Raw genomic sequence first — 22,999 nt, forward strand, 5'->3', positions numbered from 1 at the left:
GTGATTGTAAATATTAAAAGGAAAAAAAAGAAAAAATGTTTTTCTGGTCTCTTTTCACAAGGTTTACACCTGACATTTTTTTGAAGTGAGGATTTGGGTTGCAATTGAGTGAAACTGCAACAAAAATTGACAAATACATATCTTAAGTCACTTTACAAATTATGAACATCATCGATATAATGTGAGCACAATCAAATAGAAAGAATATTTAAACATTTCTACTGCAATACACAAAAACATTAATTCATCTACATGTAACATCACGTTTGTCCACCGGAGGGCAGATTGAACAGTTGAGCAGCTGTGAATAAATTCATCTAATGTAATACCACGTTTGTCCACCGGAAGGCACATTCAACAGTTGAGCAGCCGTGAATTAATTAATCTACATGTAATATCACATTTGTCCACAAGAGGGCAGTTGTAACATTAGAGCAGCCATGAATTAATTCCTCTACATATAATACCACGTGTGCCCACCGGAGGGCAGATTCAACAGCAGCAGGTGTATGGAGAGAATTATGTTCCTTTTATTAATAAAAAAAAAATAGTTAAGTAAACAAATAAGTTCCAAAATACAGCTGCACTTGATGGGCGGGGCCTCCGCTGGTTGATGAGAGAAGAGTTTCTATTGGTTGGTTTGACGTGGCTCCAGCGCCAGCTCCATCTTCCGCATTACACCCACTTCTCCCTTGTGCTGTGCTGCTTGGAGGTAAGCCTGTTGCTCTTGAAACATTCACAACAACAACAACAACAACAACAACAACACAAGTAATGAATTATAATGCCCTGCTGCTGCAAACACACTGATTAGCAGCAACATGGCTGTGTCTGCTCGTCACAGAGTAGCGTAATGAGTGAGTGAATTAAAGGGAGGCGTTTACAACGAGGTGTAAAGGACATCAACGTAGTGTATTTGTTTTTTGTTAATGTACTTTGTATTATTGTTGGTATTTTTTTTTTTACTCTTAAACCGGAAGTGTAAACGGAAACAGGGAACTCATTGACGGCAACAAAAGGAGAGGGGAAGGTCAAGGAGCGTCACATGTAAACAGTAAACAGAGTAAATACACGGATATTCACAGACAAATAAATATAACTACGGTGTTGAAAGTTAACTACAAGAGGGATTGATTAACTGCGGTCACGCCATCCGTCTTTCGTTTTCGCGTGGTCAAGCCAGCCGCTCCAACATTTCAGGTGCGCCCTTACTCCCAACTCTATGGCAAATACTTTGCGACAACTGGGAAAGTCAGCGCGTTGGCTCGCTTACTGCAGCGTATAGAAACTTCCGGTTTTCAAAATAACACGTGGGTATTGAATGTATGAATATATATATTTATTTTTAAAGATATAAATAATGTGTCTCATGAAGCAAGTGTGATCCTGCACTGATTTTGGGCCAGCAGCTGAAATAACCTGGAAGCTATTAAGCTAAAATGCTAATATTTACATTAAAAAAATTATAAAAAGGTCTGGGAGGTATTAAAATGGAATAAAAAAAGGTGTGTCCAGACTAGGCAGTCTGGTACTATGTGTCTGCACTGATTTTGAGTCTTTAAGACACATGACTTGGAAGCTATTGAGCTAAAATGCTAATATTTACATTGAAAAAAATATATAAAAAAAATGGGACATATTAAAATGTAATAAAAAGAGGTGTGTCCTGACTAGGCAGTCTGGTACTAGTGTCTGCACTGATTTTGAGTCTTTAAGTCACATGACTTGGAAGCTATTGAGCTAAAATGCTAATATTTACATACATTTTTTTTATAAAAAATATAAGAAGTACTAAAATTGAATTAAACAAGGTGTGCATTGTCCAGGCAGTCTAATACTATGTTTCTGCACTGTATTTAGGTCACATGACTTGGAAGCTATTGAGCTAAAATGCTAATATTTACATAAAAAAATTATAAAAAATATGGGAGGTATTAAAATGGAATTAAAAAAAAGGTGTGTCCTGACTAGGCAGTCTAGTACTACGTTTCTGCACTTATTTTGAGTATTTAGGTCACATGACTTGGAAGCCATTGAGCTAAAATGCTAATATTTACAGTATTTTGTGTATTAAAAATTCATTAAAATTAAGAAAAGCATTAAAATGTGATAAAAAATTAAAAAGAGGTGTGTCTCATTCAGCACGTGTAGCTCTACTGTCATAGTGGCTACCCTATCCAACTTAAAGAAATCAGCAAAATCCACAAACAAAAAACTTACCAACAATTAGTGGTTAGACTCAGACTAAACACTCAAGAAAATATCAAATGAGTCTCATTTCCTGAACCTTTCATTGAAGATTTATTTGTGTACATGTTTGAAATCCATGTTTAAAGTTTGAATTCATTGACCACACTTGGAAAAGATTCCTTAACCAGTTGAACATGATATCGAGTGTTGTTAATAAGGCTGTAAATTTGTGGCTACATCACGCACAGCTCTGTGATTTATACAGCAGGTTCAACGCCATCAGAGAGGAGCTGCAGAAGGCCACGGGGTCCACGTGACCCCCACCTCCTGGCTGTACAAGGGAATGATTTTGATGATTTGAATTCAGTATTTTCAATTCACTGTTACTTATTGTTGCTGTAATTAAATGTCTAAGATGTTTCCAGAGCGGCACTTTATATATGTGCGTTATGTGTCATGTGTGGATTTTTAGTACAATTTGAGTCGTTTTTCAAACGTGTTGACTTGTTGCGTACATAAGGTCATTTCTTCTTAAACAGCCTTCACTGTACGAACGTTCACTCTTAACGATTGTATCCAAGAGAAAGCAAATTTTATGAAAAATCCAAACAGATTTTTGTTGCAGGTGTTAGTTAAATAACTCTCTCCAAAAAGTTGTGTTAATCAAGAAATTAACACTAGCTACTAATTTATCATGTTGCGAGTACAATAAAATGTATTTTTCCTGATTCTGGTTATTTATTTAAAAAAACACAGAGTGGAAAAATCCAGAAATAGACAATAAGAGTGTAAACTGAGCACATGTTTCTTTGTAATGGATGATAAATTCTTTTAATAGGTATTTTTAAAGGATTTAAATGAGATGAATATGAACAATAATAAGAAGAATCTTAAATACTATTTTGTCTTTTTTCTCTATAAAAAGTGATCAAAGTCCAGCAGAGACAGTGTTACTGTGGGTTTTGCAGCGTTTAATGAAAACCATGTGTAATCGGTGTTTAAATGTGACTTTGTGTTTGTTTCTTTCTCATTTCTCAGATGAAGATCACTGTAAACTGAACACATTTCAAAAGCTGTATTTTGGAAGCAGTGGAATAAAAAGTCTTATACCTTCTTCACAGTGAATAACATATACATTTACAATACAGTGATAAGTGTAGTGTATATTGTTGTTTAGAAGTAGTTTTAATACGAAAGACAAAAATGACGTGAGGTTTCGTGGAGCGGAGGCCACGCCCCCCAGCGGCCAGGTATCACAGGTGACGTAAATGAGCAGGTGATTAGGCCAAACCACTCACACCTGTGACACCTGCTGTATATAACCCAACTCCTTCAAATGCTTCATTCTCCGCTGAACCTCAGTGAATCATCACCTGAGCAGCTGAGCCTGAACTGAAGGTGAAGTGAAAACGCTCAGTCGATCCTTTTGTCTCTAATCCTGTTCACATTTTTATTTTAACGCGTTGTTTCTTTCTAACGTCTTGGTTTTTTCTCCTTTTTTACAGACTCTGCGACTGAAATACTGCTCATCCACCCGGCGTGATGTCTGCTCGGTGAGAGCCAGGAACCAAACCCCGTTCAGATTTCTGCCATTTTTACGGACTAATGCTTTAATAAGTGACTCTCTTTCCGAAAACCCTTGTATCTAGGACTTGTTCCGGCTCCGTTGGATCAAGCTGAACAATTCGTCTCATCGACATTTGCGAAAGAATTTCACCTTTTTACGAACATTTTAACTTTTATTACTTTCATCCCTTAACAGGTTCCGTGAACGTGACAAACCAGTCCAAACTCCAGCGGTAACACCGAGACCCACGAAGGAGGTGTGTAGATAAAGAATTTTGATAGAAAACTAGTGGAATTCCCTTTGTGTACGTGTGGGTATTATTTTTTTTGCCATTAACTTGCATCATTATTCATCACCAGGTGAAAGAAGACGCCATGACACACGGCCTGCAGACCGGCCGCTTCTTATTTATTCCGCTTCCGCCCGGAGTCAGCGTCACTTCCTGTTCAGAGTCACTTGAACAAGGAACAGACTCTACACAAGTGAGAGTGGACACAGCACATACTTTGCTTTTGTTGATTTTATTCTTCTTGTTCTTAAGCTTTGTGTCTTTGTTAAATGTCTTCTTTGGTCTGTTTCAGAATTCTGGTTAAACTGAAGGCAGTGATGCACAAAGTCAACCCATTTAACTCTAGCTCCAGGTAATCACAGCATTGTCTGCATGTTTCCTTTGTTCTAATCTCATTTGCTGACATGATGGAGTGTTCTCTGACCATTTTGTTTTTAACTCTCTCGCAGGTTTCAGAAGCTCTATCCTGAGTCACTGCAGCATGCCAAAAAATGATCAAGAGAAAATCCAGCCAAATGGACATGATGCAGAAAGTACATCTATTGAAGTCCATGCAGCCAGAGGTACTAGGAGCTGAAACACACTTTTTTTTATGTCACTTTCTCCTCTTGCTCTTTATTTCTTTAACGTGCATTTCTTTTTCAGGATTCCTGGCCTGTGTGCTGACTTTTCCTGCAGCAGTGGAAGCTTTTGTCAACAATCTGCCAGAGAAGCGGGTAAATCCCCATCCACTATCTCTCTTCTGTTTCGCCACAAGATGGCGCCAGAGGGCGGACTTTAATCTTGTGATTTCCTTTATTGGCCTTTTACAAATGTGCTTGACCCTTTTGTCTTTATTTCAGACTCTGGGGATGTCTGAAGGAGTCATACAGGAAGTCAACCCCTTCAAGTAATCTGCACAGGTACATTTCATGGAAACTGTTTGCAGTTGTGTTGAATAAACAGATGCTCAAAGTTACTTGTTTGATTTTAGGTGAAGCATTTTGCTTTTATTTAATCTGGACTCTATTTTTTTTTCCACTCACTACCATAGTGCTTCCGGTTAGCCACATTCATGCAACAAGCTGCTAATTTGTAAGATGTTGAGCTTTGAATACTTGTTCTCACTCTGTAGTCTTCTCTTCACTACTATAGTCCTTGTGTCCTTCCTGTTAGCCACATTCCAAAGACATGGAGCCATGAAAACTTGTTCTAATGTTGTAGGCTAATGTCATTTTTAAATGTCTTCCATTGTCCCCTTGCTAGACCTAGAGTAACTAACTAAAAGTTTGGTTTAAATTGCCTTGATGTGTATCAAGCCTTAGTTTTGCATCTCCTTGATGCCCATGTCTAACTTTCAGTGCTTTAGATATTGTCCTCAAGTAGGAGTGACTTGTGTCCTTCCTGTTACCCACAATCCAAAAAGGCTTTAGGATTCAAGTAATTCATGCAACAAGCTGCTAATTTGGAAGACCTTGATCTTTAAATGTCTGAAGAAAGTCAAATTTGTTTGAATGCAGATGCATTGTGTCTTGCATGAATTGGGTTTAAATTGCATTAATACTTATAAGTGTACCGCTAAACAAAGTCTCTTATGTCCAACTTGGTGTCTTGTCTTCTGCAGGATGCTGTTGAGATGATGCTCCACTCCACCATCATATGCGAGTATGTTGTCTTGCAGCATGTCGCCACACAGGTGTAGATGATGACTTTTAGAAAAAGAAAACTCGTGGAATTCTGTTTCTGTTTTTTTGCCATTAACTTGCATCATTTGCTCACAGCAATGGTAGCAAATGGGGATAATGGCATCTTAAACTTAGTCCCTGCACCATTTTCTATAGAGAAATGGTTGTTTTTAACATCATGGCACACATGCATTAAGCCAGTGCTGCCTTGACTAGTGACTTAAATGTTTGGGATTCCCTTAACCGAATTAATTAACCATTTAATGTTTTTAAATTTCACTTTCTCTTCTTGCGCTTTATTCTTTTAAACTTGTATTTTTTTCAGGATTCCTGACTTTTCCTGCAGCAGTGAAGCTTGGAGAATCTGCCAGAGAAGCAGGTAAATCTCCAGCAGTCACTGTTTGACCACAAGATGGCGCCAGAGGACAGATTATAATCTGCCTTTTCCTTTATTGATCTCTTACAAATGTGCTTGACTCTTTTTTTCTTGTCTTTACTTCAGACTCTGGGAATGTTTTTAAGGTGTAATGCAGGATGTGAACCACCTCAGGTTCACAGAAACTGTTTGCAGTTGTGTTTAATAAACATGCTCAAAGGCATTTAAACAAAGCATTTTGCTTTAATAGTGTTTTTTCACTCACGTAGTCCTTCCTGTTGGCCACAAATGCAACAAGCTGCTAATTTGGAAGACCTTCATATTTAAATACTTGTGCTAATGCTGTAGGCTAACACCTGAAGATGTATTTTTAAAGGTCTTCCATTGTGCCCTTGCTAAATTTGGAGTAACTGACTAAAAGTTGGGTTTACATTGCTTTAGTGTCACAGCTCCTTGACTCATGTTTAACTGCTTTAGAAATTGCCCATGTCCCCAAGTTAGTGACTTATGTTGCGTCTTCTCTTCACCACTATAGTCGTGTCCTTCCTGTTACCCACAATCCAAAAGGGCTGTTAGATTTGAGTCATTCATGCAAGACCTTGATCTTTAAATACTTGTGCTAATGCTGTAGGCTAACACCTGAAGATGTAATTTTTAAAGGTCTTCCATTGTGCCCTTACTAAATTGCGAGTATCTTTAGTGTTGACTTATGTTGCGTCTTCACTGCTATAGTCCGTGTCCTTCCTGTTAGCCACAATCCAAATTATTGTGAATACCCAGCCTTATGTTGACTGTCATTGTGTCTCACATGGACAATCTTTAATGGTGTTATGCTAAACAAGGGTCCATATGTCTTCTGTCTAACTTGGTGTCTTGTGTTCTGCAGGATGCTGTTGAGATGATGCTCCACTTGGCTGAGAAACCAGAAGCTCCTTGAAGAGACAACTGCACCATCAGGCGAGTATGTTGTCTTGCAGCATGTCACCACTTCTGTGGTGTTTGTGTTGAAGTTGTTCTTTGTCTTCCAGAATGAAGATGGACTCTTGCCTCTTTATTTGCTGCCATTTGGAAGAAGAGTGTTCAAGAATCCCTTGAGCGCTCATTGTCCAGAGAGAAACATGCGTTTAGATAGTGCAATGCAGGGATTGTTGTGTTTCAAAATAAAAACTTGAACTGTACTTTGTTTCAAATTGTTTTTTCAAAAATATTCCAAGCATACTTTTTTTTTTTTTCATGTGTATCTTTATTTAAAGACAAACTATTATAAGAAACAAGACATAAAACAAATTTACTAAGTACATTCAATGAACCAGTTAACACTGGAGCTAAGGACAAAAAATTATAACAAACAACCAGAGAAGCTGCTGAATGAAGTAAAGTTAAACACATTAAAACATGGAGAAAAAAAATACTAAGTATAAATTTAGAGTGACGCAAGCTGCACAGAGAATAACTATAATAAACAAGACTATCAGAGGGGCTGCTGAACTAAGTTAAACATTTACAAGATTAAGTATAAACTCAATATAACAAACATATCTGTCTCTCAGCCAAAATAAAATGCTAAGTTAACTGCTAACTAACAATTGTCACAGAAACATGTTCAGCAGCTCTGTCAGTAATCAGTGACAACAGTGGAGACTTGCACTTATCATTAAAGAAGTTCTCTTCAGTGATAAGTTTAAGACTCCAACACTGATCACTGACAGAGCTGCTGAACATGAAAATGTACAAGTGTTAGTTTGCAGTTAACTTTGAGCATTTTCTTTGGCTGAGAGAGAGGTGGACTGGACGGGCAATGTAATTGTGTGGTTATTTTGAATTAATCTGAGTTGGAAAAATAAATTGGTCTAAAATAGGGACTTGTTTAATAAATAGACAGTACACTTTGTTTAATGCTTTAACTTTATTTTCACTCTTTACATTTACAGTATACTGTTAAATGACTCAATGATTATTGATTTACATCTTAACATAAATGGAGACTTGTTTAGATTAACAGTTTAACTTGTGATTACGCACTTATTTGATTAACTGACTTCATTTAGTTTCTTTCTCAATGAAGACAATAAATGGTTGAAAATTGCGTTGATCAATTGTAAGATTTGGGCCCGTTTGTTGAAAGACACAAGCAAGTTTGCAATTGATTTAATTTCTCTTTTAAAGGCTGATTTACTTTTGTTTGGTGACTAACGCAGACTGTGACACTGAGCTTGTGGCTCTTGATGTAGCATTTAGATTAGCAGCCGGCTAAACTGTACTAATCTACACCGACTCATGATCTGGTTGTTACCGCTTTAACTGTTAAATTACTCTATTATTGATTATTGATCGAAATCTTAACTTAAGTCACTGCAGAACTGATAATAGTTCATGTTCAGTGAGGAAGGAAATTATAACATTTGGTTCTGGTCTAACAATCGGTTAAAATGTATCTATGTATATGCTACGGTGAGCATGGGATTAAAATAACTTTGAGTTTTTGATTTTTAAATAAAAAATAGAATATGTTATAATGACATTTTTAGATAAGGATTTTATGCATTTCCAAAATTGTACTATTCTCTCCCCAAGATTATCGTAGTTTTGAATTTATTTTGTGAATACTGGGTAAAATGTATTAAATCAAGCAACTGCACAGTTTTCAAAAGACAATAATATTGTGTTTCAATGTTCAAATTATGATTTTATCCATTTTTTTATTTGTATATTTTGACACAAATTGTAAAAAGTGACATTTCAGTTATTTAAAATATTAAGGAGATGGTATATAAAAACATTGGTTTAATCAGTTTAGTTGTCGAGTGACAAACATTAAATATTATTCTAATATTATATTCTTCTTATTAAAAAGTATCATCGCGTAGTACTGAAGAGCTAAAATTATATTTTAATTAAGTTTAATTGATTTAATTTAATCAAGTGAGCACTAGCTCATTTCCCCATAGACTTACATTACATTTGAAAAAAGTTAACTTTCTAATCGGTGTTATCACAATAATATGGTGTTAACAGACTGTCCACTTCATACAGTCTGTTTTTGTATAGACTTGGTCAATATAAATGAGTATTAACTACATTGATGTGATGTCTCATCGTGGTAAAAGAAGCCGCTCACCGAGTCTTCATGGCGGCTCGTCTTCTTCATCCAGCGTGGCTTCTCCAGCAGAACATCCGGGAACTCTTGGCTTTGGCCGACACGAAACGACAGCTTCCTAAACAAAACGGTCACGGTCAGCGTCACAGTACATACAGTCTTCCGACATTAAAAACAATGTGTGGATCATTTTTCAGCATCAGTTACCACCACATGTTTGTCCCCGCTGCTCCTCCTCGTCCTCCCGGGTGTCTCCACCTGCTCCTGCTGCTAGCCCCGCGTGCGCGGAAGTTCCGGATCACAAATAGAAAGTGGATGATTCCAAATTGATTTGTTGAGAGGGGAGAGCGCGGACCGCACCAAGTCAGGAGGCATTTTTTATTATTTTGTCATAATTTGACCAACGTCACAGTATGGTATGATTTTCTTCAATACATGTATGCTCTCTCTGAGACGGCTTGTGGGTCTTCATCCGATACCTGGCCTACAAAAAATATATTTTTAGGGATGCGCGATATTCCTCCACTTCCCATGATGCAACGCTTCCCGTTTTTGTTTTCTATTTTACCAAATGCTGCTGTGAAACAATCACAAAGAGCTGTTAAACATTGAAGTCAAATGAACGTGGCAAACATGACTCTGAAACATCTCCAATTAAATCATTCTTCTACAGTAAATAAATATACACACACTAAGTCTGTGTCAGCAGTCTTGGACATAGACATATATACTCGGACATTTTGCCAGTTGATATTTGAACAGTTTAGTTTTTGTTGACATACTATACTCAGACATATGACCGTTTATGTTTGGACAGTTTTTGAAGACATATTTTACTTGGAAATGTTAACAGTTTGTATTTGGACTTTTTTGTCGATGTTTCATACTAGCTTAGTATACTATGAAAAAGTATGTATGGTTTATATTGACGATGCATCTATCTGTTATGCAGCATGTATGGCGATCGTAGTGAGTGGGTGACACGCCCCTTACCGCCACCTGTAGCGCAGTCGCCGCTAATGCGGGGCTGTTTAAATACCGCCCAGTTCATCAGTCTCTCCCTGTCCAGTGTCCTCTGCGAAGCGAGTGCTGCCGGCGTGTAGCGCCGCCGAGCCGTGGTATCCTGCGTCGATGTGCGGTCTGCAGGTATGTTGCACAGTCTCATAACGTGAAGAGCTAATAAGGTGCTGTGTTACAATGCTCTGTTGTAGGTTGGCGCGTTGGGCCGAGATGTTGTGTGTATGTGTGTCCCTGTCCAGTTAGCTGCTAGCAGCTCCAAGCACTGATGCGTTCAGGACTAAGGTAACCAGTACTATAAGCTAAATGCTATCGTGTCTGCTGGTGTGTTTGTGTTGTAACTAACAGTTGACTTTGTTTCTTTTTAAAGCTTGTCTGGTGTTGGGCAGATGTTTTCCCTGCCTTGCTGCTAACTTCTTTATTTTAGCCTAGCTCTGTTTAGCTAGCTGGACTGTAAACAGTCGCGCTGCTCTCGTTGTACAGACGCTATTGTAAGTTTACGGGAGTTCAATCGCTCCAATCAGACCGCGAGTCGTCATTGGGGGGTGGAGGGAAAGTTATTGCAGTGGTTATAGTGGCGGATTTGCCAAAGTGAGACATGTTGCATGGTTTCTTTTTTGCTTAGTGACTTGATTTGTAAATATTGTATATGATTTGAGTGCAGTGACCTGCCAGAGCTCGCTGAGGTAGTATGCCCCCCTTTCTCTTCCTAACAGGTTGGTGTAGGTGGAACACCATGTGTTAGAGATTAAAGAAAATAACGATTTTTTTTTAGATACAACTTGATAAGTGAAATTGTTTTATTGTGAGAAATAAAGATTGTTAAATTGTAATGCAGCGTGCCTGTACTCATTTGTGGACCCATGCACAAGTCCACCCACAAATGAATACAGGCACAATGCATTACAATTTAACAATCTTTATTTTCCAATAAAACAATGTCACTTGTCAAGTTGTATCTCTAAAACATTTATATAGTTCTCTTTAATCTCTAACACATGGTGTTACACCTACACCAATCTGCAGTGGTTCAGTTGGTAAGAGAAAAGGGGGCAGACTACCCCAGCAAGCTCTGGCAGGTTACTGCACTCAAATCATACACAATATATTTACAAATCAACTGCAAACTCAAAACAAAACCATGCAACATGTAGCTTTGGCAGGTCCTCCACTAACCACTGCAATAACCTTTCCTCCACCCGACTGACTACTCATGGTCTGATTGGAGTGATTGAACTCTAGTATACTTAAAATGGCGTCTACAATAAGAGCAGTGCAACTGTTTACAGTTCGGCTAACTACACAGCGCAAGGCTAAGACACAGAAGTTGGAGACAAGGCGGGGCAAACATCAGCCCAACGTTAGACGAGCTTTAAAAAAAAAAAAGTAAACTGTTGGCGTTAACACGAGCAGACACAATAGCATTTAGCTTATAGTCCTGGTTACCTGTGTCCTGAACACATTGCTTGTAGCTACTAGCAGCTAACCAGACAGGGACACACACACACCAACTTCGCCCAATGCCCCAACCTATAGAGGATTGTCAGCACAGCATCATATCACCTATTCATGTCATGAGACTGTGCTACATATGTGCAGAACACACCTGGATGTAGGGATATAAGCCACCTTATGGCCTGCACTATGAGTCAACCACTCCCATACCTGCCACTAAACAGACTAGGAGGACACCATATAATTGAAATACATAGTCAATATAAACCATCTGGTTACATGAACATGTAGGGTTTTTTGATTGGAAATATGCATTTGACTGAAACAACTGTTTTGATTGAATAAAGACACAAATGTATCTAAATATGTAGCACAGCCTGATGTGAAGCAGTAATTAGATGCTGTGCTGTCAATCATTTGTTGTAAGTGGGCTGAGATGGTGTGTGTGTATGTATGACCCTGTCCGATTAGCTACTATCAGCTACAAGCACTGATGGGTTCATGTAACCAGTACCACAAGCTAAACGCTATTGTGTCTGCTAGTGTTTACACCAACAGTTGCCTTGTTTCTTTTTAAAACTCGTCTGACATTGTGCTGATGTTGCCCTGCCTTGCCTCCAACTTCTTTATTTTAGCCTTGCTCTGTTTAGTTAGCTGAACTTTAAACAGTCGTGCTGCTCTCGTACAGACGCCATTTTACTAGAGTTCAATCATGGTCTTCTCCAATCAGACCTAGAGTTGTCAGTGGAGGGAAAATTAATTCAGTGGTTATAGTGGAGGACCCGCCAAAGTTAGACATGTTGCATGGTTTCTTAAAAACGCAAAGAAACCATGCAACATGTCTAACTTTGGCAGGTCCTCCACTATAACCACTGCAATAACCTCCACCCTCACGGTCTGATTGGAACAGGCCACGATTGAACTCTCGTAAACTTAAAATAGCGTCTACACAACGAGAACAGCGCGACTGTTTACAGTCCAGCTAACTGAACAGAGCTAGGCTAAAATAAAGAAGTTGGAGGCAAGGCAGGGCAAACAGCAGCCCAACACCAGACAAGCTTTAAAATGAAACAAAGTAAACTATTAGCAACACCTAAACACACTAGTAGACACGATAGCATTTATCTTATAGTACTGGTTACCTGTGTCTTCAACGCAGCAGTGCTTGTAGCTGCTAGCAGCGACGGCGGCAGCAGCAGAAGCTAACCGGACAGGGACACACACCATCTCGGCCCAACGCGCCAACCTACAACAGAGGATTGTCAACAGCATCTTAAGCCCAATTTATACTCCTGCGTACTCCTATAACACTTCTTCACGTCACGAGACTGTGCTACATACCTGCAGAACGCACATGGCACACAGACGCCGGCAGCACTCGCTTCGGCAGAGTAAAGCGACACTGAACACCTGGGGGGTATTTAAACAGCCCCGCACTACAGGTGCCGGTAAGGGGCGTGTCACCCACGTGCTACGATCACCATAACCTTCTGCGAAACTGCCCTCCGGTGGACACACGTGATACTACATGTAGAGTAATATTTGATTCAAGGCACTCTGGTCTTTCTTTTAGTTTTACGTTTCATTATATTTTATTTCAGGAAGAAAATAGTAGATTAAACAATATGCTTATAAATTCTAACCCACATCCGGGCGTTCTGCTGCTTCTAATTCGCTAGCGAAGCTGTTGATCAAATATTGGCTGTAAGAAAGCCATTAGGATGCCAATCATTAATGAAGACCCATCCCTCGCTGAGATACAGGCCAACAAAGAGACACAGCTCAGTCGCGCCATCTGCTGTTCGTTTTTTGGATTGGAAAATACATAGAATTCTGTGAAGGAATCAGAGTTGTAAAACTATTTTTAACACGTTGTTATCATTATTCCTACTAATAATTATTAAAAAAAAAATATATAAAAGAACAGTTTTTTTTACATACTATACTCAGACATTTTTGACGGTTTTTCTTGACATACTATCCTAGGACAATTTTATTTACATTTGTTTGAAAGTTGTTGACACACTAGGACATTCTAACAGTTTATGTTTGGACAGTTTTTGAAGACATAATATACTAGGACAATGTTGACAGTTTATATTTAGTTTTTTTTGTTGATGTTTTATACTCGCCTCGTATAGTATGTCTTCAAAAAATATAAACTGTCAATTTTTGACAGTTTATATTTGGACATTTTGTTGTTGACATACTATGCTAGGACTTTGCTTGACAGTTTATAATATAAACATATATATATATAGTTTTTATTCTTGACAGTGTCGTCGGACATTTTTGATGACATACTATACTCGGACACTGCTTGACAGTTCCTAGTTATGTCTCACGTATGTAAGTTTAGAGCAGATCGGTCAGTCAACGTTATTCACATTTCGTGGCGAAAATCGCCAACATTTCAGATGGTTGCCGTGGCCACGCCCTTTGGTTTGATGTGTTTTTGATCGGATTAGCGTACTCACGAGTTTCACCAATTTCTCAGCAAACAATTATATAAATGATTCAATTGTTGTATTTTTTTTTGTTAAATACATAACAATAATCACTTATCATCTGCGTAAACAAGGTCGTTGGAGACGAACCCCTGCTGGTGTTTACCTGCCTGCAGCCTCTCCATGAGCTGTCATCGCTGTGACATTTTTGTGGCTGTGAGATTTTAAAGTATCACTTCTCCCTTCAGCTCATTTCTTCTTCCTCCTGCTTCTCTGTTGTCCTTCTCTCTCTCTCTCTCTCTCTCTCTCTCTCTCTCTCTCTCTCTCTCTCTCTCTCTCTCTCTCTCTCTCTCTGTCTCTCTCTGTGTGTGTGAACATGTGGGTGTTTTTTTCCTGTAGGTGGTTCTCTGGCAGAGCTACAAGAACTACACAGATAACAATATGTTCAGCTCATCATTCCCAGTAATGAACGGTTAGATCTGAGCCAGGTGTTTGTTCTACAATTAAATAACTATTGTTCTAGTTTTAATTATACATATACATGTCTTTTAAACAACAAATACATTGCTTGATTGTTTTCAGATGACAAAAATCTCGCTTATTGTGAGGCAGTTTTAGCGGTGTAGATGTCTGAGCCAAGAGCAGACGACTAAATCTAATCCCTCAGGCAGAGAATAATCCTCTCAGTCATGTGGCGTCCTAATGAGAACCTGAGAGTCCTGGATCAGCCCAAAGTCACATTTCCCAGTCTAAACTAATAAAAACTTAGTTCTGGTTCACTGCCCCCCCCCTTTCCAAAGCTCCACGACAGTGTCCATGTGCCTATGAAATGGTTAGTTCCAGCAGGTTTAAAGTGTCCCGATGTCATTGTTGCATTAATGCGTGACCCAAAAAAAAGAAGCATGAAACAGGATGTGTGTGAAACCAAATAATTTATTTTGCACAACATTGCAGTCGCGGAACAATTCAGCAGCGATTTAACGGCACGGTGAGACAAGTGTCCCGTCAGGTGGACGCACGTGTGTGTGTGTGTGAACCCCCACTCTCGTGATGATCCACACTGACGCTGTGAAATTGAGATCCTGAGAAGAAAGCATTGTTTAAATCTATCATCTACGCCCCGATGTGGATACTGCACTATTACGCGGCGACGTGACACGGCTGCAAGCGAGGGGAAATAACATAATGCGTACTGTCCTCAGTGAGCATGTAAATGTCGAAAAATAATAAGAGAAACAGAAGTGTGTTCATTAAAAGGAGAAACAGTATAATAATGGGTGAGGAGAGGAGAGAAAATCAGGTTCTACATAGATAAATGTGTATGTACTGTATGTGTATGCACACAGACGTTTGAGGACAGCCATAAGAATAAATAATATAATAATAAAAAACAACTTTAGCTCTAGTTACCATGGATACAGAGGGCTCGGCTTTCTCTCAGGGGTGAACTCACGAGAACGTCCACTTTAGAAGCAGACGACGACATCTTTGTTTGAAAATGAACACAGATTTGGCACAAAGTGGAGTGCACGGTTGTTTTTGTTCGTTCATTCATTGGCGCCGAACGAGCCGATCCACAGAGTCCACCGCCATGTTTTTACAACAGCCCACACGGAATAATAATAAGAAAGGGGAATGATTAATGTGTGGTGTTTGTGCAGATCTGTGAGGAACAAAGATCTGTCGAACGAGACGTGCACAGATCGAGACAAAGTGATATTTTGAAACACAGATTGAAAATTGCAGCAGGCTATAGTGCGATTTCGATAAAGTCTCGATGAATTGTTCAGCCCTACTACAGAAACTGTCGTCTAAACTGTCCACTGGCCGTTGCGAGACGAGTTCCACTAAGAAATCTCCAGGACGTTTGTGTGTTTCTCTAAACCAAATTATTGTGCCGTTACGTAAACGCGCCTGATTAAATACAGCTTGCACAAAAAAGGCAACGCGTAGGAAGGATTGTAAACGACACAATACATTAAAAAAACATATACAGTCTGTGCAAAGTTCACACAATCTCGTGATCCAATGAATGTTTACGTTACAGGACGGCAGCACGTCTCCCACATGAGCTTATGTGGAGTATTTATTACTCCTTTTGTTCAGTTCAGACCCAAAAGTTGACGGCATGGCGCTTTAAATAGTCTTAATAGAAAAGGGCGGTTAAGCCTTACTGAAGTTCATCATCACCTTTGAGACTTTTCTCTCTCACGGCACGACGAGTTACCAAAATGTCTTTAAAAAAAGAATCCATGTGACTTTGAAGTTTGAACAGCACAAACAAATGTTCAGCACTTTGGACCAAAGAGGCCAAACTGTACCTGAGCACGTCCCTCTTGGCCTCAACGTGACTCCACTCCGTTCTGTCCCCGCCGTCGCCGGCCGCTTCCTTCACTTGGAGCAGCCGGAGCAGCTCCTCTGCTCGTCAGAGTCCAGCTGCGGCGTCACGGTGTCCGGCACGATGGATTTCAGGATGTCGTTCTCCGTCGCCATGATGTGCTTCACCAGGAGGTTTGCGGCGTCGCTGATGTTGAGATTGTCCTGAAAAAGAGAGAGAAAACTATTGTTATTGTACTAATAATGTCGCTAAAATGTGTGTTTCTCAAAACCGGAAATGATGATGTTCTCATCGTCGTTTTGTCCACAAACCAAAAAAAAAGATTTAGTTTGAATGATTTCTTTGTTTTACGGAGCATAGAAACCAGAAATGTTTCATGCATTCAAGAAGCTGAAAATGTGTTTTAATTCTTTAAATAACACTTAAACGCCATATAAATACTGTAACACGCTTTAGATGTATAGTTTCTTTTGCTGCATTGGTCTGATTCCTCTGGCTTAACCTGACCCTTCTGACCTTTGGCCTTTTAGAATGCTGAGCCTTGATGTGAGATGAAAGGTGCTGTGGCAACACACATACGTGTCAGCAGAGGATGTTTGGAAGAGGATATTATACATATATATATATATATATATATATATATATATATATATATATATATATATATATATACACATACATACACACACATATATATATATACATATACACATACATACATATACACATACATACATACATATATATACATACATACGTATATATATATATATATATATATATATATATGCATACGTATATATATGTACGCATACATACACGTATATATATATATATATACGCATACATATACGTATATATATATATACATATACGTATATATATATATATATATATATACACATACATATACGTATATATATATATATATATATATACACACACATACGTATATATATATATACACACCCATACGTATATATATATATACATATATATACACATACGTATATATATATATATATATATATATACACATATACATATATATTATATATATATGTATATATATATATATACATAATAAAATAATACATTTTGTATCATATTGATCAATCTGGAGGTCCAAAAATAAAAATCACTACACCATATTTAAAGATAATGAAGCTCTTAAAGCCAGACAAGGAAACATACTTTTATATTTTTGGTGTCATTGCGCAATGATTTTCTCACAAAGAGAAGTCGACTCGTCTTTCACTCCACTGCCACACTTCACTTTCAGCTGTGTTGGAATCTGGACTGTGGTTGTGTGCGGCCCACGTGTTGGACAGGTTGGATCCACCACAGAGAAAAAATGGATAGGCTGTTGCTGTCTGACTGTATATAATACTTTTACCTTTTCATCTCAGCACCTTGCTCTGACTCTGCTGTGTGAATCCATCCCAGTCATTTTCCATCAGGGTATGAAATTCCACCCAGCTGCAGTTTTCCACTGACCTCCACTTACTGTACAGCCAGGCCCATTCACTGTCATGTGCACGTCTTAAGAAGGCATTTAAGACAAATAGTTTACAGATGCACTTATCGTGCGTCACATGATGATGATGAGGAATAATCAGGAAAAATTGTTTTCACGACCAGGGAAATTCACAAGAACCCGTCAGTCAGACTGCTGGAGTTAAGGTTTAATGAAGTTCTGAGACTTTTCTGTGTGTTTCTTGGTGTTTACAGCCTGTTTTCACCTTCACTTCCTGTGTGCAGTGCAAAAATGTACTGAGGCACACACAGGAAAGCAACTCAAATGATCGTTTGTAACACGTCTCCTATATCTAATCTAATATTTATTATGACGTGTGCTGCTGACCTTTTGGCCAGGTCACCTTTAGTTTTGTTGATAAGCTACTACCCTCATGTGGAGGACAAAGTGGTAGACGATGGATGGATGGATGGAGATATTTAGGTATATTTTATGGCTCAGCACTACATTTTTAACCTGTATTTTAACTCAAATATTTCACTGACAACTGCTTCTACCACCTGTTTTCATTCTGCCCCCTTGGGTTTCTTAACTTAGAACATACACTCCGTATGTTTCCATGCACAGATTTAATTGAGCTACTAACCTTGTCCCAGTTTCCAAGCAGGCCTATTGCATTGGTCAATCGATTACGTCACAGTCGACAACAGCTTTAGTCATTTTAAATTCCCTGGGTGCGTTAATCTGACTCTATTTAGTACAATTTCAGTCAAACTTACACGATTACATGTATTTTAAAAGAGTCTCAGACCAACACAATATCTACACTTTGCACACACGTGCATCTCACCTTAGCCGAGGTCTCAAACCAGCCCACAAAGCCGTGGTCCTTGCAGAACTGGTCCATTTTGATCCCGTTGTTGGTCAGCTCTCGGCCCTGGTCGCACTTGTTGGCCAGCAGCACCGTGGCGATGCTCTGTCCGTTGCCCAGCATCAGCTTGGAGTCCAGGTCCTCCTTCCACTTGATGACCGCCTCGAAGGTCGTGGGCCGCGTCACGTCGAACACGATGAAGGCTCCCATGGCTTCGCGGTAGTAGACCCGCGTCATGTTTCCGAAGCGCTCCTGACCTGCGATGAACGCACGCACACACAGACAGAATCTCATTGTTGTCCTGCATTTTCTTGCAGTGAAACACAGCTGATGTGTTCTCGTGAAACAGCACATTCCTGCACTCTTACTGTCACGTTGCACCAAATGAGACTGTCAATACAAGCTTTTGTTCCTGCTAATGACAGGCCCAGACTTTAAATATATGTGAGTTATGGAGTTCTACCTATATACATTAACTTGTTTTTATGGTCAAAAACCTCAGAGTTGCTGCAAACAAGCCAATCCAAATCTCTCCTCACTGAAGCTCTCTTTGACGCCTTTGACCCAGAGTCAGAAGACACCGTCGCAAGTGAAACACCTCCACAACGGTCGTTCTTCTTCTTCTGCGGTTCAATGTAATCAACCTGGATGTGCCCGGACTAGTGCCCGGAGCAGGAGGATCTGCTGTTCAGGAGACGGGATCTTTACGTCACGATTCCAGACTTTTTCAGAGCGCTTGCAGAGCCCCAAATTCAGTAAAACCCTGCGTTCTCAGCAGTGGCTGAACTGTTTGTTTCCAAACTTTAGGGCTTCATATTCGAGGTAATGGCGCAGATACACACCAAAAAAAACAGCGTGAAATAGAATTTATGGTCTATGGGAGCTTTAAAATTAAACCTGCATTGACCTTGGACTGAAAACAACAACAAAAAACATAAAATGTCTCATTATCTGTGAAGCTTTAAGCATTGAAAAAGCTTGTTATGGAAATGAGGTTCTGGAGGAGCAGGTTAGAACACTGTCATTATGATAATCCTCTGCAGTGTGTGTTCTGTTATCTAACACACACACACACCTACAGTAAGGAGTGTGTGTGTGTGTATCCTGCTCGTTTTGCATAACACACCGTCGTCTCAGCAGGAGCGTTTACACAGCTGATGCGTCTTCACTTCACGTGAGTTATTCCACTTTGACAGGGACAAAGAAAAAAAAATGCTGCCACGTGCTCCGCGAGGAACAGGAAAACCTGACGAGTACGCAGAACTTCCTCCTTTTTGTTTGTGTGCCGGGGGAAATGTGTGAATGATTTTCATCGATCACATGGACTTGTCATATGCAAGCACACACCAATAGTCACTCAAGTGATGCAAATTGCATGACTTTCACACTACTTCCCACTCTTAAGAATATATACACGGGACAAACACTCCTTAGAACAACAAAAATACACATTTCTGTGAAAGATCACAGGGCATTTCATTGTGTTCCCTTTCAATGTTGCTTTAATGTGTGGAGCAAAATACACACTTCAATTTACTGTGAAAGGATTTGCCAGAATTATATTTATAACTTGATTCACTGCATCAAAAATGAACTGCTCAAATCATGTGTGTGTGTCTACGTCTTTAGAACGTCTAATCTCTGACCTCAAAACCTGGTCCTAATGAGACATAACCACATTCATTTCTTAATGAAGTTCGAGGTATGGGTTAAGTTGTGTTAAAACCTTTAAAGGTTAAAGGTTAAAGTCATATCTGACAAGCTTTAGAAGTTAAGTTTCAAGCTAATATTTGTAATTGTGCTTAGACATTAACCTGTTAAGGTCAGGGAGAATGCTTTTTTTAGGCGGTCCAAATGAATGAATGTGTGTGTGTGTTTGTGTGTGAGTGAGAGACTGAGTAATAATGTTTTGCTTTTCATTTAGGACTGAGGCTACAATGACTGGGCTTTAAATCTCCCTCACATGGACCTAATCACATGATGCAGGCAGCATACCTATGACAAATGACTGAGTGACAGTGTGCCATGTCTTCTCTGAGTGACAAGAATACTCAAGTGTGTGTGTGTGTGTGTGTGTCACACACACTGCTCTCCACAGTGACTGTGCATCCTAAAGCTGTGAATGTTTCACAACTGCACCGCTGCAACTGCATCGCAGTGTCAGTTTGAAGATAAAAAAAATTACCATTTTATCAAGACAATCTCAAACCAAACAACATTTTCACTTTGTTTCCTTAAATTCTGCACAATTTAAACATGTAAACATACATAAGACAACAGGAGGAGACACCTCATGCTGTCAAACTTCAGGACACACACACACACACACTTCACCTGCAATGTCCCACAGCTGGAGCCGGACAGTCTCGTGGTCCCAGTTCAACACCTTCAGAGCGAAGTCCACTCCAATGGTGGCCCGGTAGTTGTAGGAGTAAGTCTGGTGGACGTAGCGCCTGATGATGGAAGTCTTCCCGACCCCGAGGTCACCGATCACCAGCACCTTGTACAGGTGCTCCTTCCGGAGGCTCTGCATGCCGTTGGAGTGTGAGGAGTGATTGGTCATCATTCCACCTGTCGGATCTTAGAAGTCAAAGATGTCACTGTTCCTCCGTGTGCGCGCGCGCTCTGAGACTGAGTTTGTCCACCTAAAAGTCTCAGGAATAAAGTCTGTCACCCTCCGCGTGGATTAGGAGCCGCCCTCCCTGTAGGAAAACTCTCCCTGTGTGTGTGTGTGTGTGGTAACTTGTGACCTCGCCCCCGTGCGTGCGCGCAGAGCGCACGGTGCGCACGGTCTATTGGAGGCGCTGTAGTTCCTGTCATGAGGACGACGTCGTGAGTCTTGATATGTAAGACACAAACCTATTGTGTAGCTGTTGTCACGCTTCATACCCTCGGTGTCGCTTGGTTTTTCCACAAAATAACGTGAAGGCAACGGGAAGGGAAGCCTGCTACGGAAGAGGATTAGGGCCAAATATGATTTTTTATTTATTTATATATTTATTTATTTATTTATTTTATTTTATTGTTAAACAAAATAATAAAAAGTCAGAATTCTGAAGGGAAAAAAGTATGTAATATAAGAAAGGAAAAAGTCAGAATTCTGAGGCGAAAAAGTCAAAATTGATCAAATCCGAATTGTAAGTAAAAAAACAAAAGTGTTACATTTGTAACATTAAGCGCCAAAAATGTCCATTTAAACCAATTCAAACTGCAATTTTTGATCGCGCTTCAATTAAAACATAATACATGCATTTTATTATATCTGGGCTTGCGCCTTGAAAGTGACTATTTACTAATTGCCACCAGGTGGCGTAGTTTTTCGGCCATATTTGGAAAATGGACAGGCTATTTCCACTGGCGGGCACATCTTCACATCATTTACATATAGGCTGTAATAATTCTGTTTTTTTCACATTTGAAAACATGGTGGCATCATGACAAAAAAGGGTTGACATTTGTTATTATTTGATGTCAATAATTAGGTCAGGTATTGGTGAAAATACAGCTAAATTAAAGTAGAATATATAATAATACAGTGTGTTAAACTCCTCACATGTTAAAGCTGTCTTCAGAAACTCTCTGTCAAGCAATACTATCAGACCACACCAGAGTTTGACCTACAGACTTATTTTATATATACATACGTCTGTATAGCACCTGGAATCTGTAGTTGTGTTAGGAACGTGCTTCATGAATACATGAACTCTCTTTCCTCCTTCATCTTTCTTGGATTATTATTGTTTAGAAAACACATGGGAAAACACATTTGCTTACGCTTTATATAAAGTTAATATACTTTACGTTAATTGTTTGCATGTTAAGGATGATTGTTTGCATGTTAAGGATGATTGCTGCAGAAAACAGGGCGATGTATAAAGACCACGCAAATTAATTGACAGAGGTTGCTCCTGTTATGGCCTCACTACTATGCTAATCTGTACAGGGGCGTCACAACACAGATAGAGGCACAGCAGGGAACTCCCTGGGGCCCTGAGCTGAAAAAGGGGCCCATCAAAGGTAACAGTAAAGATAATTTCAAACTTGCTAACAAGTCTCAATGCCACCGGCTAACTTCAGCTCAGTTGAAGGCCCCCAGGTCCTCTCCAAAGGCTCTGTTCAAACATGTTTACTGCAGTACCTGGAGATGTTTTCATGTGAAATATGGAGCACAGCCACACTTCAGACTCCCAGTGCTGAGACATGGAACGATG

General features: G+C 39.4%; 1 protein-coding gene across 1 annotated transcript; it reads right to left on the reverse strand.

Annotated features, from left to right (window-relative positions):
• Nucleotides 1–16,493: 16,493 nt before the first annotated feature.
• On the reverse strand, nt 16,494–21,351 carry LOC310926904 (ras-related protein Rab-38-like; the record flags this gene model as incomplete). The annotated part of the gene is made up of 3 exons (XM_083889112.1): nt 16,494–16,643; nt 18,768–19,040; nt 21,118–21,351. The coding sequence occupies 3 exons, from the start codon at nt 21,349–21,351 to the stop codon at nt 16,494–16,496; spliced, it is 657 nt and encodes a 218-aa protein (XP_083745238.1).
• Nucleotides 21,352–22,999: the final 1,648 nt, after the last annotated feature.

Source organism: Microchirus variegatus (genome assembly GCF_963457635.1).
Source record: "Microchirus variegatus genome assembly, chromosome: 5".
Taxonomy (NCBI): domain Eukaryota; kingdom Metazoa; phylum Chordata; class Actinopteri; order Pleuronectiformes; family Soleidae; genus Microchirus; species Microchirus variegatus.